This window comes from Coenobita brevimanus, chromosome 61 (genome assembly GCF_032717465.1).
Source record: "Coenobita brevimanus isolate Jiangsu-jjx chromosome 61, ASM3271746v2, whole genome shotgun sequence".
Taxonomy (NCBI): Eukaryota; Metazoa; Arthropoda; class Malacostraca; order Decapoda; family Coenobitidae; genus Coenobita; species Coenobita brevimanus.
In genome coordinates, this window is record NC_137014.1 from 42,165,175 (window position 1) to 42,185,152 (window position 19,978).

A 19,978-nucleotide genomic window follows, 5' to 3' on the forward strand; every position below is an offset into this window, starting at 1 on the left:
GGTGAAGGTTTATATCCAAGGGGTGGGTGGGGTTTATTGCTCACGTAATGCAACTCAGGGATGAGTAAGGCTGGTCACTCTCATCTTAAATGTCAGGACCAACTGCCTAGCCCCGGGCTCCAACGTTCCTCATGGGGTAATGTAGGATTGGATGATGGATGAATGGATACTTTCAAGTTCTTATGCATACCATCTCTTCAGTTCCTAAATCTTTCCTTAGCCTCTCTTTCATTCTCTGCAATTAACGCCAAATCATAGGCATAAACATCTCCTACGAGAGTTCATTTCTGGAGTCATGTGAGAGGACTTCAAGCACCATTATAAACTAGAAGGGGGTAAAGACTGACCCCTGATGCACACCAACATTCATGGAAAACTCATCACTCAAATTTCCATCCACTGTCACCTGGATGCAAGCACCCACATAAACAGCCATAACCACTCTAACTAGTTACTCCTCAGTCCCAATCTTTCTCATTGCCCACTTCACCACCTCCCTAAAGATTTTGTCAAACGCCTTCTTCATATCAACAAAGTACGGTGGAATTTCAAATTCTGACGGGCATGGGTGCCTCAAAATCACCGAGAAAATCAGATCATCGAAATTTAAACTGAACTTCTTATGGGAAAAATTAGTTTGGGTCAGGGGCCTCCAAACCTAACTATGTAAAATCATGACTTTTTGCCCACACCTCACGTAAACTTTATGAACTATAACTGTGGTTAAGTAACTGTAGTTCTGTGCTGTACTGCCATACTGTCAGCAAGTGCATATCACCTTGTCGGCAAAGTGTGTCTATCTATCTATCTATTGCCAGACGCCTCAATCCCGTTTGGGGTGGCCACAAACAAATCGCCTCCAAGTCGCCCTGTCCCCCGCCATTTCACCGCCCTGCTCCCAACTCACACCCCGCTCTCTCATATACCTTTCCACCCCATCAAAGTGTGTACTTGGTGTATTTCAACCCTTTCCTGTACTGCCATTTCTTCTTTGGCTGCATCCATGTTTTGATGGGGAATTATCTGACAGCGAATAGACTTCACAGTGAATAGTCTTGGAACCATATCTTCGTATGCTTCACATATGAATAAATGATGTTGATTTTCATTCTCTTCTTGACACATGTCACATATTAGGTTAGGCTCATACTTTTTATTATAATTTTCCTTCACTTCTAGCATTTTGGTTTGCATAAAAAATATTATTTTTGCTTGTTTTGGTTGGAGTCTGGCCCTGGGAGCATCGAAAAACACGATTTTGCATCGAAAAGTGAGGTAGGTGGACCACTCCATAACGCATCGAAATTTGAATCGTCGAATTCTAAACCGTCAAAATTTGAAATTCCATTGTACCTGTACAGGCCCCTTTTCTTTCCTACATATTTTTCATGAAGCTGTCGACTAAATAAAATAATGTGCATTATATATAGGTAGCAGGTGGAAGAAAACTTCTCTGGGGAAATGACAGGCCGAGCAGAGTGCAGTATAACAAGGCATAAATGCCTTGCCATAAGATACGGTAATGTACATAATGTATTGGTAGCAGAAAGATGAAAATTTTCTAGAGAGAGGAAAGGCAAAGTAGAGGAACTGACGTACAAAATCAATGCCGTTGTTCTCACAGTGGCCACTGGCTCAAATGGACATAAATACAAGGAACTGAAGAAACACGGCAACTAGCATCAGGGATTCCCAGAGGTCCTTTGTTGAGAATATGCTGAAGGTTTATCTGAGTAGCGAGAGTGCAATGCATAAGGTGGATACAGCCAGTCCTCACTTATGATGGATACAGGTAAAATTCTAGTTCATGACTTAGGGGTGTTTTATATTATATTATATATATATATATATATGGTAGGTGGGAGCGCTCACCATCGACTTGCTTGATGTAGTGCTGCTTTGGCTATCTGCCCTTTCCTCTCTTCCTTCCTCTTCTGTCTTTCTTTCCTCTTCCTTCTGCCTATGGGTGACTCTACACTGAGTGACAAGCCAAATGGTTGCCTGTCCACTAGGAAACCACTTACTACGCTGAGTGGTAACTATATAACCAAATTATGGCGCGTGGTGGTTTAGTGAGTAATTAAGGTGCTCCAATTGGATTGATCCAGTGCAGGTTTATATCCAAGGAATGGTTGGGGTTTATTGGTCATGTAATGCCACTCAGGGATGAGTGATGTTGGCCACTCTCATCTTAAATGTCAGGACCAAATTACCTTGCCCTGGGCTCCTATGCTCCTGATGGGGCAATGAAGGATTGGATGATGGATGGATATATATATATATATATATATATATATGTAATCCCTGTAATATCCGGACGCCCAACAACCAGACACCCCATTACCCGGACATTTGGGCTCAGGCCTTCGGAACCCCCCCCCCCAAAAAAAAAAAAATCTGACATTTTTTCAACTGTACTTTGAACTTGGTGCTCGGCGCCGAATAGCTGTGTTTACACGCGCCCCTTGCATCCCCCTCACCAGTTACTGCGTAACTACCATCCTGACTAGACGCTCATCGCAATGGATGCCGCATGTGCACATTTTTGTGAATAAACAGTGAGTAAACAGCAATAACTCGCCACTAGACCACATGGGAATTTACAGAGTTGTGTGGTGTTAAGAAATTACAATTCAGAGTGCAAAGATAAAATACAAAGTGTAAACTGGCATGGTGCAATTAAGAACAGACGGTGCAGTGTGAAACAATTATAACTTGCAGTGCAAAGGATTAAGTGCAGCACAACACTGGGTTACTGTACATGCTGCAAGAGCATTTTCACCACTGCCAGAACCTTAGAGGAGGCAGGTTAACCTTCATAACGGAACAGCCACGGATGTGTTGAAAGCACCCTGTACACCGCTAAATATTTTTCATACTCACTTCTAATTCCTCATTCTCTGGTTCCTTTTAATTTATTTAATGCTTTCTGTCCCTTATTTGTGTGATTAGGGCCTTAAATAAATGCTATGCATGTCCGGTAGGAAGTTATCGGGGTGGTTTTCTAAGTCTGGCTGGGTTAGGGTCCATGAGTACCAGTCCATGAGGCAGGGTCCCAGTAGCCGGACAAACTCACTTCCCGGACATGCCTTTGGCTGTATTACATCGGATATTAAAGGGATTACTGTATATATATAAACATAAATATATATATATATATATATATATATATATAATACTGTATATCATGAGCAACCTGAAATGAAGAAAATGTAATAATTCATCTGTGATCTACTAAAACAACTTTAAATGAAGAAATTTTTAAGTGAGGACTAACTGTATTATCTAGTGTGAGGGGATGGCATACAAAAAAATATCTAACATACAGATCTACACAGGGGGACAATATGGTCAATACCAGCATATACATTCTATAATTCACTACTTACCTGAGGCTCACCCGAAATATCAACATGACTGGCACCATTCTCTATACAAGCTTGTACTACTTGCTCTCCATATACCTGGTACTGTGGGTGAAAATCAGATATAATCTTTGATATATCGAGTCAAGATAACAGTTAAGAGCACTAAGAATGTGTCTTTAAATGATGACATGTCTCATGTATATAATACAGGCACCGTATACCAGTACCTGTGCATATATCTTGTGTGTTTAATATACATTATAGTAATAAATTTAAAACACTGTACTTTAATGAGCAAATATCATAAAGGCACTAACTACCACAATGAATAAGGGTAAATAAATAGCCAAAAAACCAATATGTAAACTACAGCTACAGCAATATATGGTTCCTTAGGGCTGCATTTTTTCTTTCTGCATCATTACATGGCAAACTGGTAGTTGTTTCCTGCTGGTTTACTCTCCCGATGTATTAACTACAAATCATTCGGCAATGCTTATAACATGACCAAATGAATATGTAATTTTGTCAAAGATCAATCAAGTATCATGTCATCTACCACTGAGGGGTAACTGGGTAATAAGCAGAGCCAATTATTATCCAGCATTTTACAAATCAGAAATATAGCATGGCACGCTAAAAAAAAAAAAAAAATCAGTCTAACACTGACAGGTCCAACACAATTGATGAGCACAGTGGACTGGGCAGCCATCTTGTTGAGTGAGTCTTGGTTAGTAATATCAGCCAGGATCAAACCCACATCCTCCAAGCCCAGTCCTGGAAGATGATAATACAGCATTCAATAGAGTAGGTGTCACTTCACCCTTCTCCCTACTTTTGTAACACATACATCAGATAAGCTGATTTCGTCATTAGCCTAAAAATATATATACCGTATACATACATACATACATAAATAAATATATACAGTACATCCCCACAGTACACAAGTTCCGAGTACACGATCCCCCTTGTACGCAAAGACCTATTTTTTTTTTTTTTAGTGTATTTTTAATTAGTATGCGAACTGAACTCCTTGTAAGTGAGATGGGCAGCAAAGAGTGGCCCAAATCCGGGGTTACCCCGAGTATGTGACATTGTCCCCCCAAGAAACGATAACAGGTAAAGGTCGATCTATCTATCTATCTATTGCCAGACGCCATAATTCCGTAAAGGGTGGCCATTTAACTTTGAGTTATTGGTTTTATGGGGAGGGGCACTAACTTTCCACCAACCCACTTGCTGACATGTAAGGAGCACATAAGGACTGGTTATATGGTTACCATCCAGCGCTGTAAATGGTTTCTTGGCTTACAGGAAACCATTTGGCTTGTCACTCAATGTAAAGCCACCTGTAAAGGAAAGAAGAGCAATAAAAAGTGACAGAAAAGATGGGAGATATTGGAAGAGAGGAGGGCAGGCTCAGAAAAAGAATGATAAAGGCTGAGGAAGAAGTAGGCTGCACTACATCAAATGAGTGGATGATGGTCGCCACCACCTACCACCAATGATTTACCTAGTAAAGCCATGATCTTGTAGGTTTACTTTATCTTAGGTAATATGTCTTAGATAGTTTCCCTATATAGTACAATACTTAGGTCTGAAAGGCGTCTCAAGGGTTGCCCATGAAGGGGGGTGCTGCCCATACTGTATGTAATTTTTCCCTAAGTTTATATATTCACAGTACACGAATTCCTAGTACGCGACGTCCTCTGCTGCCCATATAGGCACGTACTAGGGGGATGTACTGTGTGTGTGTGTGTGTATATATATATATATATACACACACAGTAAAAGTCCTATTATTCGGCAACTGATTATTCGGTAGATCTGACATTTCGGCAGTTCTGAGAAATAGTCCCATTTACGAAAATCTTTTATTGTTCGGCAGATGTCCAGAATCATCTCAACAGTCCAGGAAGTGTTATCTGTGACTTGTAGGCCTAATGTTTCATTACACTTCTGTATGTTCATTAATTTCTATATTTTTTCAGATTCAGGTATAGTACTGTATTGATTACAATATTGCACAGTATCATAAAGTACAGAAACCACCTCCACCAAATTAGCGAGGGTTACGTTTCAAGCCCCCTCGCTAATTCTTGAAATTCGTTCATTCTTGACACCTTCCTGAAAATGACATTTACCGGTAATTGCGTAGCCCATGAACCACTGATACTGTAATGCATTACTCATAAATAAATGTTGCTTGTTAAATCAGTTTCCCCATTGTTTTTAGCTGTACGGCTGTGACAGCTCTAGTATTTTTATGCCTCAGCATAATGGTGGAAGGGACTGTCCTGTTTAACTAAACCTAACCTAACTGAGCTTAACTGTACCTAATAATTTAACCAAACCTAACCTAACCCAAAGTCAGATGAATACTTAAAAATAAACTGGAGAAATATGAATTGCTAAGGTCTTTCTGATGAATATTAAACGTACATTTAGTGCTCATTCTTTTGTTTGTTTTTGTGTTTAATGTGAAAAAGAGTATTGATGCAAACAGTAATATATCCCATTAACCCCTTAATAACCTCCGGCATTGAACAACCCTTTACAGTATCGATGTCACTGATGTCAAGTTAGTGCGTGCTATAAAGAAAACTGAACAATTATGGGGAGGGAACAAATGTCACTGGTATGTTTACCCGACTCTACACTACGATTCCAAGCAGTCAGGCAGTCGGTTAATCTCAGATGTTTTCGCCCATTTGGTAAATGCACCATAACTTTATCAATTTTTCCGTGACTCTTACCGAATCATAGCATGGGTTTAGGAAGCTAAATAACACATTGCTAGGTGAGCCAGACGATTATCTTCACATCTTTAAGAAAAATAAATTGATTTCAGAAGAATGGAAGAAACTTCATTCATTCACTCATTGCCAGACGCCATGTATCCCAAACGGGGTGACCAAGGGCTTAGAGTTAATTGTTTTACAGGGAGGGGCACTAATCCTCCACCAACCCCACTTGACACGTAGGAAGAAACTTACTCTATGTAATCAGAGGGATTAAATTTCTTCCATTTTCTTAAAGATGTGAAGATAATTGTCTGGCACACCTAGCAATGTTATTTAGCTTCCTAAACCCATGCTATGATTTGCTATGATTCACTGGAGAAATTACAAAGTTACAGTGCATTTACCAAAAAGGCGAAAACATCTGAGATTAACTGACCCCCTGACTGCTTGGAATCGTAGCACTGAGTCGTGTAAACATACCAGTGACCTTCGTTCCCTTCTCATAATTGTTCACAGTTTTTTCATAGCTCACTAACTCAACATCACTGACACTGGTACTGTATACTGTTGTTCAATGCCGGAGGTTGTTAAGAGGTTAATGGAATACATTACTGTTTGCATCAATACTCTCCCTTTCACATGTAAACAAAAAAACAAACAAAAGAATGAGTGCTAAATGCACGTTTAACTTTCATCAGAAAGACCTTACCAATTCATATTCCTTCACTTTATTTTATGTAATTTTCCGACTATTTTATTTTGTGTCTGGAAAAAGTACTGTATACAGTACTCCCTCCAAACATATTTGTAATAATATTCGTAGTGATGAGTCCACCAATACAAGTGATGTACTGAGCTGGTAGGTAATAATCCGTATCATTTCGGCCATCCAGGAAGTGTTATCTGACTTGTTGGCTTACTGTGTCATTACACTTGTATATGTTCACTAATTTAGATATATATTTCAGATTCAGGTATAGTACTGTATTGATTGCCGTACTGTACAGTATACAGTACTCTCTCCAAACACAGTTGTCATACCATTAGTGGTGATGACAGTGTTCACCAATATATTTAAGGTACTGAGTGGGTAGGATTTTTTATTATTCAGCAAATCCAATTTCTCGGCATCATCCCGGTCCCATAGATGCCGAATAATAGGACTTTTACTGTATATATATATATATATATATTATATATATCATCATCATCATCATCACCTGGACCTCCTTTCCCACCTTAGGGCAAAGTGACAAGCAGCAACGTCCAGACACCCTAAACTTGCCAAATCTAATGGGCCATGCTTCCATTCAATCACCATTCAAGCCCCTGGAATCCTGGCTCTATCTGATATGCCAAAAACATTCACCATGTATTGTAGCTTCACATAAACGTATCCGACAGAGTCAATCAAGATGCTGTCACGTTAAAAAGGGGTCCCAAATCCCTGATCATGTGCTTGTCCTCACAATACAGTATTCATCCATCCAGCTCGATCTCTTGTCAGTCCTCCAGCCTCACCGACTTCCATACCTCTCTTCCTCACACACTCATCCACCATATCCCTCCACCTTCTCCTTGGCCTACCTCACCTCCTCCCTCCTTCAAATTCACTGATATACCCTTTTCACCACTCTATTATTATCCATTCTCTCCACATGACCATACCACCACAGTACACTCTCTTCGATTCTGGTGTCCACAGACTTCCTCACTACACATCTCTCATGAACCACATTATTTCGTATCCTATCCACTCTCTGTACTCCGCATACGTTCCTCAGCTGGCCCATCTCCACTGCTCTCACTCTTGACTCTATTTTTCATGTCACACCATAGTCTCACATCCATCTGTTAAAGTTGGCACTTCATGTATGCCTCGTGCACCTGCAACACTCAAGCCTCTGTTTCCTATCAAGGCCTTCATGGCACCAGCTACTTTCCTTCCTTGAATCACTCTACTTTCCACTTCTTTTGCACATTTTCCTCTCTTTTCCATCACTGTACCCAGGTATTTGAACTCACCAATTCCAGTCTCTCTCCATTCATTGTAACATCACACTGGAAGTCACGTTTTCTCTCAATAGCCATCACTTTACACTATTTACTCTCAAGGCACAGTGCTCACAGACCTCAGCAAAACTGCACTAGTCTACCAACTTCTTGTCCAGTATTTGCAATTAGTACTGCATCATCAGCATACAACAAATTTGAGATATTCCGTCCATCACCATTCATTACCAATGCCATCCCCCTCTCCATTACTCGTATTTTGACTTCTCTCATCACCCCATCCATATATACAGGTATATATACTGAACAACCACGGGGATATCACATAACCTTGTTGCACGCCCACACCGATCATGAGCCATTCACTTAGATGCCCATTTACCCTTACACATGCTTCACTTCCATCACAGAAACTCTTGACGGCACCTAGCAGCTTACCATCTACACCGTGCATGTGCAGAACCTTCAACAACCCTTTCTTTGTTTACTCTGTCGTATGCTTTTTCCAGATCTATGAATGCCATAAACACCTTATAGTCCTTCTCACAAGTCTTTTCCACTATCTGTCTCGCTGCAAATATTTGATCCACACATCCTCTGCCACTCCTAAAGCCACACTGCTCATCACTCACCAGGACTTATATCTTTCTTACTTTCTTTACAATAATTTTCCATATACCTTCCCTATCACACTCAATAAACTTATGCCACGACAATTCTTCCACTCACTTCATTCACCTTTATTTTTGCACAGGGGTACAATCACAGCCTTTATCCACTCTGTATAACTGTATATTTCATCATCATCATCATCAGCCATTTGAGTATCCACCGCAGGACCGGCCTATCCCGACTGAAGTCGGGACGATACAGCCAATGTATCTCTACCAAGTGGCTTAGGCTGTCTGGTAGAGATTGTATGTAGGATAAGAAGTGCTTGTATGTGTATCTGTAGTGTTGGAGTGGCTTTGGATGTGTGTGTAGTCTGTGAACCAAGTGTAATCGGCGCACGCAAGCTGACTGGGTGCAAGCATACTTTACAGTAAGTAACACTGGTTCAACCACAGCACCCCTTGTGTCCGCCAATGCAGTGCATGGCCGGGTGAACACTCCCAAAGTTTATTACCCTGGCGGGCGCGAACCCTGGTCCACCCGTGTACGAAACGCACACTCTACCACTGTACCACATATTTACATACATATATACAGTATATATATATATATATATATATATATATATATATACCTATCTATCTATATATAGATAGATAGATAGATATGGTAAGTGGGGGCACTCACCATTCATTCACTCAATGTAGTGCTGCTGTCGGGTGTCTGCCCCTTCCTCTCCTCCTCCCTTCTATCCTTCCATCCTCTTCTGTCTTTCTTTCCCTCATTCTTTCTTTGTCCTTCTACGTACAGGTGACTTTACACTCCCTCTTCTGTCTTTCTTTCCTTCATTCTTTCCTCTTCCTTCTGCCTGTGGGTGACTACACTGAGTGACAAGCCAAATGGTTTCCTGTACACCAGGAGACCATTTAGTACGCTGGGTGGTAACCATATAACCAAATTATGGCACCTGGTGGTTTAGTGGGTAATTACCTCACTCCAATCGGATTGAGCCAGTGAAGGTTTATATCCTAGGGGTGGTTGGGGTTTATTGCTCATGTATTGCCACTCAGGGATGAGTGAGGCTGGTCACTCTCATCTTAAATGTCAGGACCAACTTGCCTAGCCCTGGGCTCCTACGCTCCTCATGGGGCAACGTAGGATTGGATGATGGATGGATGGACAGTTTCAGGAAAATATATAGGAAAGAAAAAGGAACTGCACTTTGTTTTTGTCGATTTGGAGAAGGCTTTTGACTGAGTCCCTAGAGAGGTGGTGAATGAAATGGGCAATGAGAAGGCTTGGGATTGAGGAGTGGCTGGTTAGGGTCATTATGGCCATGTAGCTAAGTGGGTGCTCCTACCCAGGTAAGGGTGAATGGAGATTTGAGTGATGAGTTTTCCATGAATGCTGGTGTGCACCTGGGGTCAGTTTTGAGCCCCTTCTTGTTTATCATGGTTCTTGAAGCCCTCTCACGCAACTTCAGAAATGGACTCCCGTGGGAGATGTATGCTGATGATTTGGTAATGATTGCAGAGAATGAAAGGAAGGCGGAGGAAAGATTTAAGAAGTCGAGAGATGGTATGGAGACCAAGGGCTTAAGAGTAAATGCAGATAAAACAAAAGTGATCGTATCTAGGGCTGGTGGCATTACTCTCAAAGAAGAAGGTGAGTGGCCATGTGTGATTTGCCACATGGGCATGGGAAGTAATTCCATCTTGTACAGCATCTGTGATAACTGAGTGCATAAGAGTTGTAGTGGTGTTAGAGGCAGACTGTGAGATAAAACTGATTTCATATGCGCTGTGTCGGGGAGAGCAGGTGGAGGTCATCAGGCGTGAGAGGACTGAACTTGCTGGGGAGTCTTTTGAGTGTGTGGAAGAGCTCTGTTATTTGGGAGATATGTTATGTGCTAGAGGTGGGGCTGGAGCTAGCTCTGTAGCTACAGTGTGGAGAGGTTGGAAGTTCAGGGAGTTATTGCCTCTCCTGACACTGAGAGAGCTCTCCCTTCATAATAAGGGATCTTTGTATGCAGCATGTGTTAGGAGTGTAATGCTGTATGGTAGTGAAACTTGGGCAGTAAAGGATGAGGATATTTGAAGGCTCAAACGTACAGAAATGACGATGTTTAGGTGGCTGTACAGTGCGTTTTTGAGTGTGAGGCCAGGGGGGGGCTAGGTTTACGATGGAGGAGTTGAGGGGAAGAATGGGATTAGAGTGTACTGGTGTTGTGATGAGGAGAGGTTGATTGAGAAGGTTTGGGCATGTGGAGAGGATGGGAGATGATAACTGGGTGCAGAACGTGAGAAGTGTTAATATTAGGGGTAGGGTTGCGAAAGGTAGACCGAAAAAGACCTGGGACGAGGTCATTGAGTGTGATCTCAGGGATAACGGACCGAATAGGGAAACTGCCTGAGATCGAGCAGCATGGAGAGCTGCAATTAAGTGGTCAAAGCTGACCCACGCAAGCATGTTGGAGCCTTCAAAAACAAATGAACAACAATGAACGAACTGCCAGGAACTATCATGACATGTGAAGACAAACCTGGCGTTCCTGTATTTTGTTGTTGTTGTGCTATCCCTGCCTGTCTGACTGAGCAGACTCATCAACCTTAGGTAAGCAACTAACCTTGCAGGGCTGTCCCATGCAGTGAACTGATGTACTTATTTAGTTGACAGCATCTCATCACAACAAGGCGGGAGGATTAGTGTGGAGGTTTGGTACTTGGGTGGATGCTGCTTTTGTCTCTCCACCCAGTTAACAGGAGTACCATGGTAGGCTCCATGTCACTTCGTTATCTGGCTATATGATTACCACCCAGCATGGTGAATTGTTTCCTGAGTTACATGAAACCATTAGGCTTGTCACAGTGTTGAGGCACCCTAAGTGGAAAGATGAGCAGTTAATAAACAATGATAAGAAGGATGGGAGAAATAGGAAGAGAGGAAAATAAATGAGACATGATGGAAGACGATGGCAACATTACCTCATGAATGAAAGATGGCTACCCCTACCTACCACCCCTGGCTTTATGTAAATTGTTAACGCCAGATGATGATAATGACGATGATGTTAACACCAGAACTCAACTCCAGTGCACTGATAGCATTTACCACTCTGAGAAGACACTTTCCTAAACTAACTAAAATGGTCCTGCATCAGCCACAGTAAATCTACCAGTAAAATGTGACACCTCTACTGAATGGGACCAAGGCGCAGTCATCCATCATAGTTTCTGCTCACCCTTAACTGTTATCCCTGGCTGACTGGAAGTTGTAACCCAGGGTTCATACTGAATGAAGTCCTACTGTTGGTAGTTTGAAGCTTTCCTAGACAGCACAAGAAAGAATGTCACTGCAAACTACAAAAGCTTCAATCTACCACTGTTAAACACTGAAAAATGGATTATTTGGTGTCTGTTCTTGTTTTTGTTGTTGTCCCAGGCTCATTTGGAGGTGAATCCAATAAACTGCATGCTGAATTGCCTTTCTCCTGCAGTCCATTATCCTTTTGGGAGACTGGGAGGAAGCTGACTGATGTTTTTGTAACTGGAAAGTAGAAATGTCTGGTTATACCAATGCCACTGCATGAAGGTATTCCTTATCAGCACCATTTGGTGCAACATGCAAACAGCATGGGGGCCAAACCACCGTAAACCCTCTCTGTCCCTCATGGGGCACGAGAACCTGGGAGTGGCTTCCATCGCACGGGCATGTACCACATCTCTCAACACAACACACACAACAACACTGTTTTTTCTACACCGAGAAATGACTCCACGGCGGTCATTTCTCGAAGACTTCTAGCCGGTGACATTGAGAGCAATCCAGGACCCATTAACAAATACATATGTCTAACATGCTCAAGTCAACAGACAAAGGGTTTTGTTCAGTGCAATTCTTGCAAGAACTGGATCCATTACATCTGCACAACACTTGCATCCAGAGAACATTACATAGACACCTGTTTAACCCCTAACAGGCAGGTGACATTACGTAACATCCGTGTGTGAGGAGGTGGGTGACGTTATGTAACGTCCAGCCATTTTCAGTTATTATTGATGAAACTGGGTGATAAGGCATCCTTGTCACCTACTGTCCTGCCCTCTACTCTCCCAACCCTTGAAACAAGTAAAATAGATTATACATAAATAAATTGTAGTGTTATAGCCTAACAGTTCAAGTAAAATTGTATATACGTACGTTTCATTGTTATACCGGTAAGTGTTCAAGTAAAACAGAAAACATACATAAGATTTTGAAGACAATGAATAGTGTAAAGAATGCATAAATGATAAGTATGGTGTTCAGTGGTGAAGAAAAAGCAAATGAGTGAATAGTTTGCTAGCTTCACCCAGGCACGCTTGATGATAAGCTGCCTGGCCGCCCTCCTCCCTCACTCCTCCCCTCCTCCTCCCACAGCCAGCATATAACACCTCTTGCCTTCGTTTTTCATCCATTTTTCATTGATTTATGCATGTTTAGGCTTATTCCTTGATAATTTATTTTTCCAAAAATGTCGCCCCACACGGTCGTATAATTGGTAAGCTGCCCGCCCATAAGGGGTTAAAAGTGGACTTGCTCTTTCCCCCACCCACTAACCCCCCCATCAGCCCCTCTCCTACTGCCTCCACACCTCCTCAACCTAACCCACCAATCCTTCCCACAGCATCCAATCCCCCAACCCCTCCCATTCCACCCCAATCAAATCAACCCCAGCCCTTATCTCTATCACAAACTTCTCCTACCCCTTCTCCTCCACCCACACCCCCACCTCCCCTGCCATTCTGCAGCATCCAACACACATTTACACACAACATTAACATTCTTCAAATAAACATAGATGGCATAAACACCAAAAAACAAGAACGCACACAATTCATCAAACAACAAAACATACACACTGCCATCTTACAAGAAACAAAACTACACAGAACACATAAAACACCTACCAGGTGTTCATAATTTCACCACCATCAGACAAGTCTGGGCTGACAATGGTGGTGGCGGACTCATCACCCTAATACACCAATCCATCAACTTTTCAGATACTAGTGCACACACAAAATCACTTCTCCCCTCACACAACAAAACAACAGAAATACAATAAAAAATACGCACTGGTAACAAATTGCACATAACAATCGCCCATACATACATTCCCGCCGAATCATCACCCACAGTACCACACAATTACTCTCCTCAAATACACCACATCACTAACAACCCATCATCATCCTGGGTGGTGATTTCAATGCCAAGGCGTCGGCCTGGCATGTCAACAACCCTGACACAGACAGAGGGCTGGTACTACAATCCCAAACAGATAATCTTTTCATCCTCAACGATCTCCATCACCATACCCATATCCCACACCAAGCCCTCTTCCTCCCATCATCTCCAGACATCACCTTTTGCTCTCCAAACCTCGCCCCCACAACATCCTGGAGAGTGGTCAAAACCCTTGGCTCTGACTCCCTCCTAATCATCACCACTACCAAAACCAGAATCACCCCAGCTGGCCACAGACACTCATACGATAATCATAAAAGAGCCAACTGGGAGGCCTTCACAACTGAGACAGAAAAACACTTTGAGACATTAAACAGTACATCCATCACAGACAACACCGCTGTGCACATTTTCAATACAAATATTCAAACGCAGACAAAAGACATCCCTAGAGGCAACAGAAAGAGCAACAACTCCAATTTCACCAGATATTCAAGGCCTCATCAGTCAATGCAACATACTAAAACACTCCCCAACACCCCATACACAAGACACTGTACAACAAATACAAGAACTCAACACTCAAATAAACAATAAAATATCAGAAGAGCAAACACTAAACTGGAATAATTATCTCTGGACACTTGATCACAAAACAAACACCAATAAACTCTGCAAAACACTAAACAGCATCACACTCTCCAACGCAACACTACACAATCACACACTGCCATCACAACAACAGAACAAACAACAAGCAAACACTCTCATCAATCACTTTTCACACCTCAGCCATCTAAACACCCATTGCGATGACTGATGTGTCATCTGACGCAAGAGACAGTTCCCCAAAGACCCAGACTTTGAACCCTTCACTTACAATCAGACTAAGTACATTACTAGCATCCTTAAGCCCTCATCTGCCTGTGACCCAGACAACATAAGCAAAATACACCTTAAACACCTTGGACCACAAGCACTAACCAATATATCAAACTACAGTTACTCACACAACATAATTCCCAACATCTGGAAGTATGGTACTACCATCACTATCCCCAAACAAAGACCCCACATTACATTCCTCAAACCGCTCCATCACACTCCTTTGCACCCCCTCTAAAGTCACTAAATGACTGGCATTACAATTGGTTACACCTCACATCCCCCTAGCCCTATCACAACATGGTTTTAGGCTGCTAAACTTCACAAACACTCTTCTTATAGATCTTACACAGAGAGTTTTTGATGGCATGAAATCAGCTAGGCCACCACACAGAACACTCCTAATCACATTAGGCATTAACAAAGTGTTTGATACCATCCCCCGCCACAACCTCATAAACAAAATATTCAACATAAACATGAACAGTAACACAAAAAAATGGCTGGCAAATATTTAGCAGGCAGATGTGCACATGTAACATTTGACTGTCAGTCATCGAACATCAGAAACCTCACAAACCAGCAACCCCAAAGGATCTGTTCTGTCCCCTACTCTGTTTAACCTATACATGCACGACATACCCACACCCCACACACCACAAATAACACATTGCTTCCTATGTAGACAACATAACACTTACATGTACACACCAAAATGCAAACACAGCCACACACATCCTCCAACTTTACCTAAACACACTACATGAATGGTTCACCATAAACAGATTCACAATAGTCCCAGTGAAATCTACAGTGACCCTTCTCACAAACTGGATGGCAGAACAGTTACATTCCACACCTCACCATAAACAACACTCCCCTACCACATACACATACACACACAAAAGCCTTGGTATAACATACATCAATGTCATTTAAACAACACATCACAAATATTAAAAATAAATTAACACCAAGACTCAACACTCTAAGGTCACTTGTCCATACAACATTTGGACACAAAAAAGAAATCACTGCCACAGTATACAAACAATATATATGTTCAGTGATGAATTATGAAATCTGCTTGGGCTTCTAACCTCACTAAAACACACTACGGATCATACAGAGCAAAGCCCTGAAAATAATCACAGGCTGCACAGCTACTATACCCACAGACCACCTACACCAAAAACCCAATGTCCTTAAAGTCAAGGATCATCTAGACATGAGAGGCACCCAAATTCTTGCTGCAGCCTCCATAAACCCACATCATCCACTACACTACATGGCAGCACATCCACACACACCAAAACACATCAAAACAACACCCAGCACACGATATCATACACAGATACAGTCATTCCTCCCCCTTCACTCACCTCACACCAGCTTCCAGAGGCATATCCATGCTCAAATCACCCGCTGCTCCATTCAGTCACTCAAAGACAACACACAGCTGCATGCACGGCCTCCTGATATCCATCCTTCTGAATCCTACCTCCCTCGTGAGGACTGGGTCCACCTGGCCAGGGTGAGATGTGGGCATCATCCAGCTCTCTTGAGTTATCGGAAGAGGCTGGATGACTTCGTTGCTGAAGCCTGTCCAGGATGCAACACAGCATCCCATACTATTAAGCATGTTATGGAAGACAGCATTGCACATAAGCACCTGTGCCAACAACACAACATGCACTCCTTGAGAGCTCTGTGGGAAAGCCCGCTCTCAGCCTTGGCCTTCCTTAGGGACTCGGGGCTGTTCAGCCAGACTACCTAGGGAACAACTAGCTACTACAACTACTACTACACTCAGACTTTAATTTCCCTCCAACTAAGAACTGGGGAAAAGGGTGAGCAGAAAATACGGGTCACAACTGTGCTATACTGGTATTACAAGAATACCGTTACATTGTATCAACAAGTCACCCTACCCAGTTCTTTCCTTGCAGTGGCCAGAGCATCTTTCAGCTTGTTTTCTGAGCGTCCAGCCAATGCCCATTTCAGAGGTGCAGCCCCCTCTCCCCTCCTCTCCTGATCCATCCTGGCCACGCGAGCCACCTCCTCCACAACATACTGGCCAGTGTACCCTGTGGCCCCAAACACCACCAGGTCGTAGCGACCACCACTCACTGCCTGGGATGCCATTCTGTATAGTGTCTGTGCTGCTATCTTGCTGTAGCTGGGGAGGTGAAAATGTAAATTATTTTGGATACCTATAAGTTCTGTATAATATTCATAAACTTATGCTTGTGACAACTGTTCAATTCAACTTAGCCTAAAATTCCTTATTCTCCATCCTAAATGCTGAGCTGCAGTATGAATACCAGTAAAATATGGTGCTAGTCACAAAGCAGTGGTATATAAGGATATACAGTAAAACAATAGAACTGTGGTATACTGTATTTCTTTCTTTCCGCTATCCAGCTAACACTGCAAAAGGACAAAAGTCCCCATCAAGTTACAGTGGAAGAACTAAAATAAACATGTACCAAGCCCATGGTAACTTGCTCCTTAATCACATGCATTACTGCAACATATAATACTTTACTGCACAAATTATTTTCACTAGCCCCAAGCTAATTCAGCTACGCTTACAACAGGGATGCTGTAAGAGACTGTGCAGTTTGGACACTGCTCATCATGTGAATATGGCTGATAAATGCAAGCATGAACAGATACTTTAAAAATTTATGTATCAGTACAAGTAGATAAAGTACAGTATCTGTATCTTGGTATATGTGTAAACAACAGATCTTTAATCTAGCTATCTACTTGGTAAGCACTGTTGTCTTACAATGGATGAGCTTTACCTTGTTGCATTCATCAGATCAGGTTTGAGTAATGCCATAAAAATTTAAGTTTTAAGCTACAGATTACTCCCTCAAACTGAACTACAGTACTAGGCACTCCTTAAATCATAAGGCTGAGTTAGAAAACATGCTATGGCTGGTTTGATTTCATCTGACAGAACTATATTATTCATCCTGCTTGAATTCATGGTCATAGTTGTATGAAATGTGATAGATCTTAGGTATGAGGTAGGAATGAGTCTCCTTGGTTACTAGTCAAAAGTAGCCTTCAATCTAACCACATTTTGCCATTTACAGAGCTGAAAGAGGTTTGGGATCTTTATCAGATGAGATTAAACAGACTATATTGACTGATGGATTGGGCAGTTGATGATGATCCCACAAAGTCACTGTCTGATGCTAATAAAGGTATCTGGTTGCAAAGTGCAACTAGAAAGCATTCAGAGAGCAAATACCTCCGCCAATGCCATTACCATTGACCCATTCCGTGTCGTGTCCGTATATATACGGACAAACCCGTACTGGCACAAAATGTTGGGTCCATATATATATATATATACAGACACATCTATACTGGCACAAAATACCGAGTCCATATATAGGCTATATGGACACAGTTTTGTAAACAAAGGCACAAAAGTATTTAAGCCTGCCCTAGTATACCTAGTACAGAAGCCATAAAAAACTGTCAGTGGTGATGTAAAATGTATGCCAACACCACAAGACAGCCTTAGAGCAAGAAAAAAGACACAAGGTATGAATGCAAAGACTGCCATGTCAGCCTATGTACAGAACCCTGCCTCAAAGAGTACCAAACATTAGAAAATTATTGTACAGAAGAACAGGGAAAGTGTGTGTGACTGTAAACATTCTATATACCATAATGAAAATCTATCTATCTATCTATCTATTGCCAGATGCCTCAATCCCATTTGGGGTGGCCACAAACAAATCACCTCCAAGTCGCCCTGTCCCCCGCCATTTCACTGCCCTGCTCCCAACTCACACCCCCCTCTCTCATATACCTCTCCACCCCATCCCTCCATCTCATCCATGTAAGTACAGTACATCATGAAATCAAGTTATGTAAGAAAAATAACATAAGAAATGTGTGACCTACCATAACCAATGAGACTGTGTGCAGCACAAGTGTTTATAGTGCCTCATACCAATATAATACAGAATAAGAAAATAAAAGTGAAAGTGAAAATACGAAAAAATTAGCACGGAACCCTAACTTCACATCACCGTAGTTCCGACTAAGGTCGCATTATGTAAACCACTGCACTTCAATACTACAAATACTCCATGCATCCACCCACTCCACACCAAAATGGGCTATCTATCCACATCAGCCACTGACAGTATCTGAAAATAGCAATCTGATGCAAATCTGGGCATGGTGGACAAAAAAACATGTTTTGGGCAGAAAACAGCCTATGTGAGCAATTTTATTAGGCTATCATTAGGCTTATTTTAATCAGTTTTCAGGTCTATTCATGGGGAAAAAAAGAAAAAAAGAAAATGGCCAGCACGGGGGGTCAGTCAGCCTCCTACACCCTTGGAACTGCGGGTGCAAAAGTTGACAAAGGCTCCGATATGGAATGGGTAAAGGCATCTGGTTGCAAAGTGCCACAAGAAAGCACTAAGGGAGTGCATACCTCCACCACTGCTATTGCCATTCAAAAGGATCCGGATAGGGTACATGGAGACAGGATCTGGATCTGGATCCGCCCACAAATTTAATCAATTCTTTCTTGGCCCATGGTGCACCCTTCCACAAAATTTCTTGAATTCATTGAGTACTTTTGCAGATTATGTGCAGGATATTCCAGATCCGGATCCGGCTCAAAATTTAATCACTTCTTATTTGGCCCATGGCCCATCCTTCCACAAAATTTCATTGTAAGTTCATTGAGAACTTTTGGAGATATCATCTGAACAAAGACAGACAGACAAACATAGATGAATACATAAACTCCTCCAACTTTATTGGCGGAAGTAATAAATTTTCAGTTTTGCTCATTACCACGTACACAATTCTTCCAGTGTGTATTTTGATGCTGTTTGACCAAACTGAGGGGGGGGGGGCTCTTCATTATGACTCTTGTCACAAAAGCTTTTTTTTTCAGTGTTTAGAAAAAAAAAAAAAATTAGGGGAAACTACTTTAGCTTGCTCTATCAATGTTAGCTACAGCTACATTAAAATGAGCAGCACTAACCTAACTTACACAAACCTAATATCAACACGATATATACACTTTCAGATAGATCTTTGAGCTATGAGCTGTATAAGCAGGCCCCATACTGTATT

General features: G+C 41.9%; 1 protein-coding gene across 3 annotated transcripts in view; it reads right to left on the reverse strand.

Annotated features, from left to right (window-relative positions):
* The window catches only part of LOC145403543 (saccharopine dehydrogenase-like oxidoreductase), an 84,012-nt gene that overhangs the window by 62,734 nt on the left and 1,300 nt on the right, over nt 1-19,978 (reverse strand). The window contains exons 2-4 of one of the 3 annotated variants that reach the window (XM_080275216.1): nt 16,786-17,033; nt 4,039-4,145; nt 3,390-3,470 (exon numbers count right to left, since the gene is read on the reverse strand). In XM_080275216.1, coding sequence (XP_080131342.1) covers nt 3,390-3,470; nt 4,039-4,145; nt 16,786-17,033 — 436 coding nt within the window. Of the gene's footprint in view, nt 1-3,389; nt 3,471-4,032; nt 4,146-16,785; nt 17,034-19,978 lie in introns of all 3 variants that reach the window. The other 2 variants (XM_080275215.1, XM_080275217.1) reach the window with 2 other exon arrangements.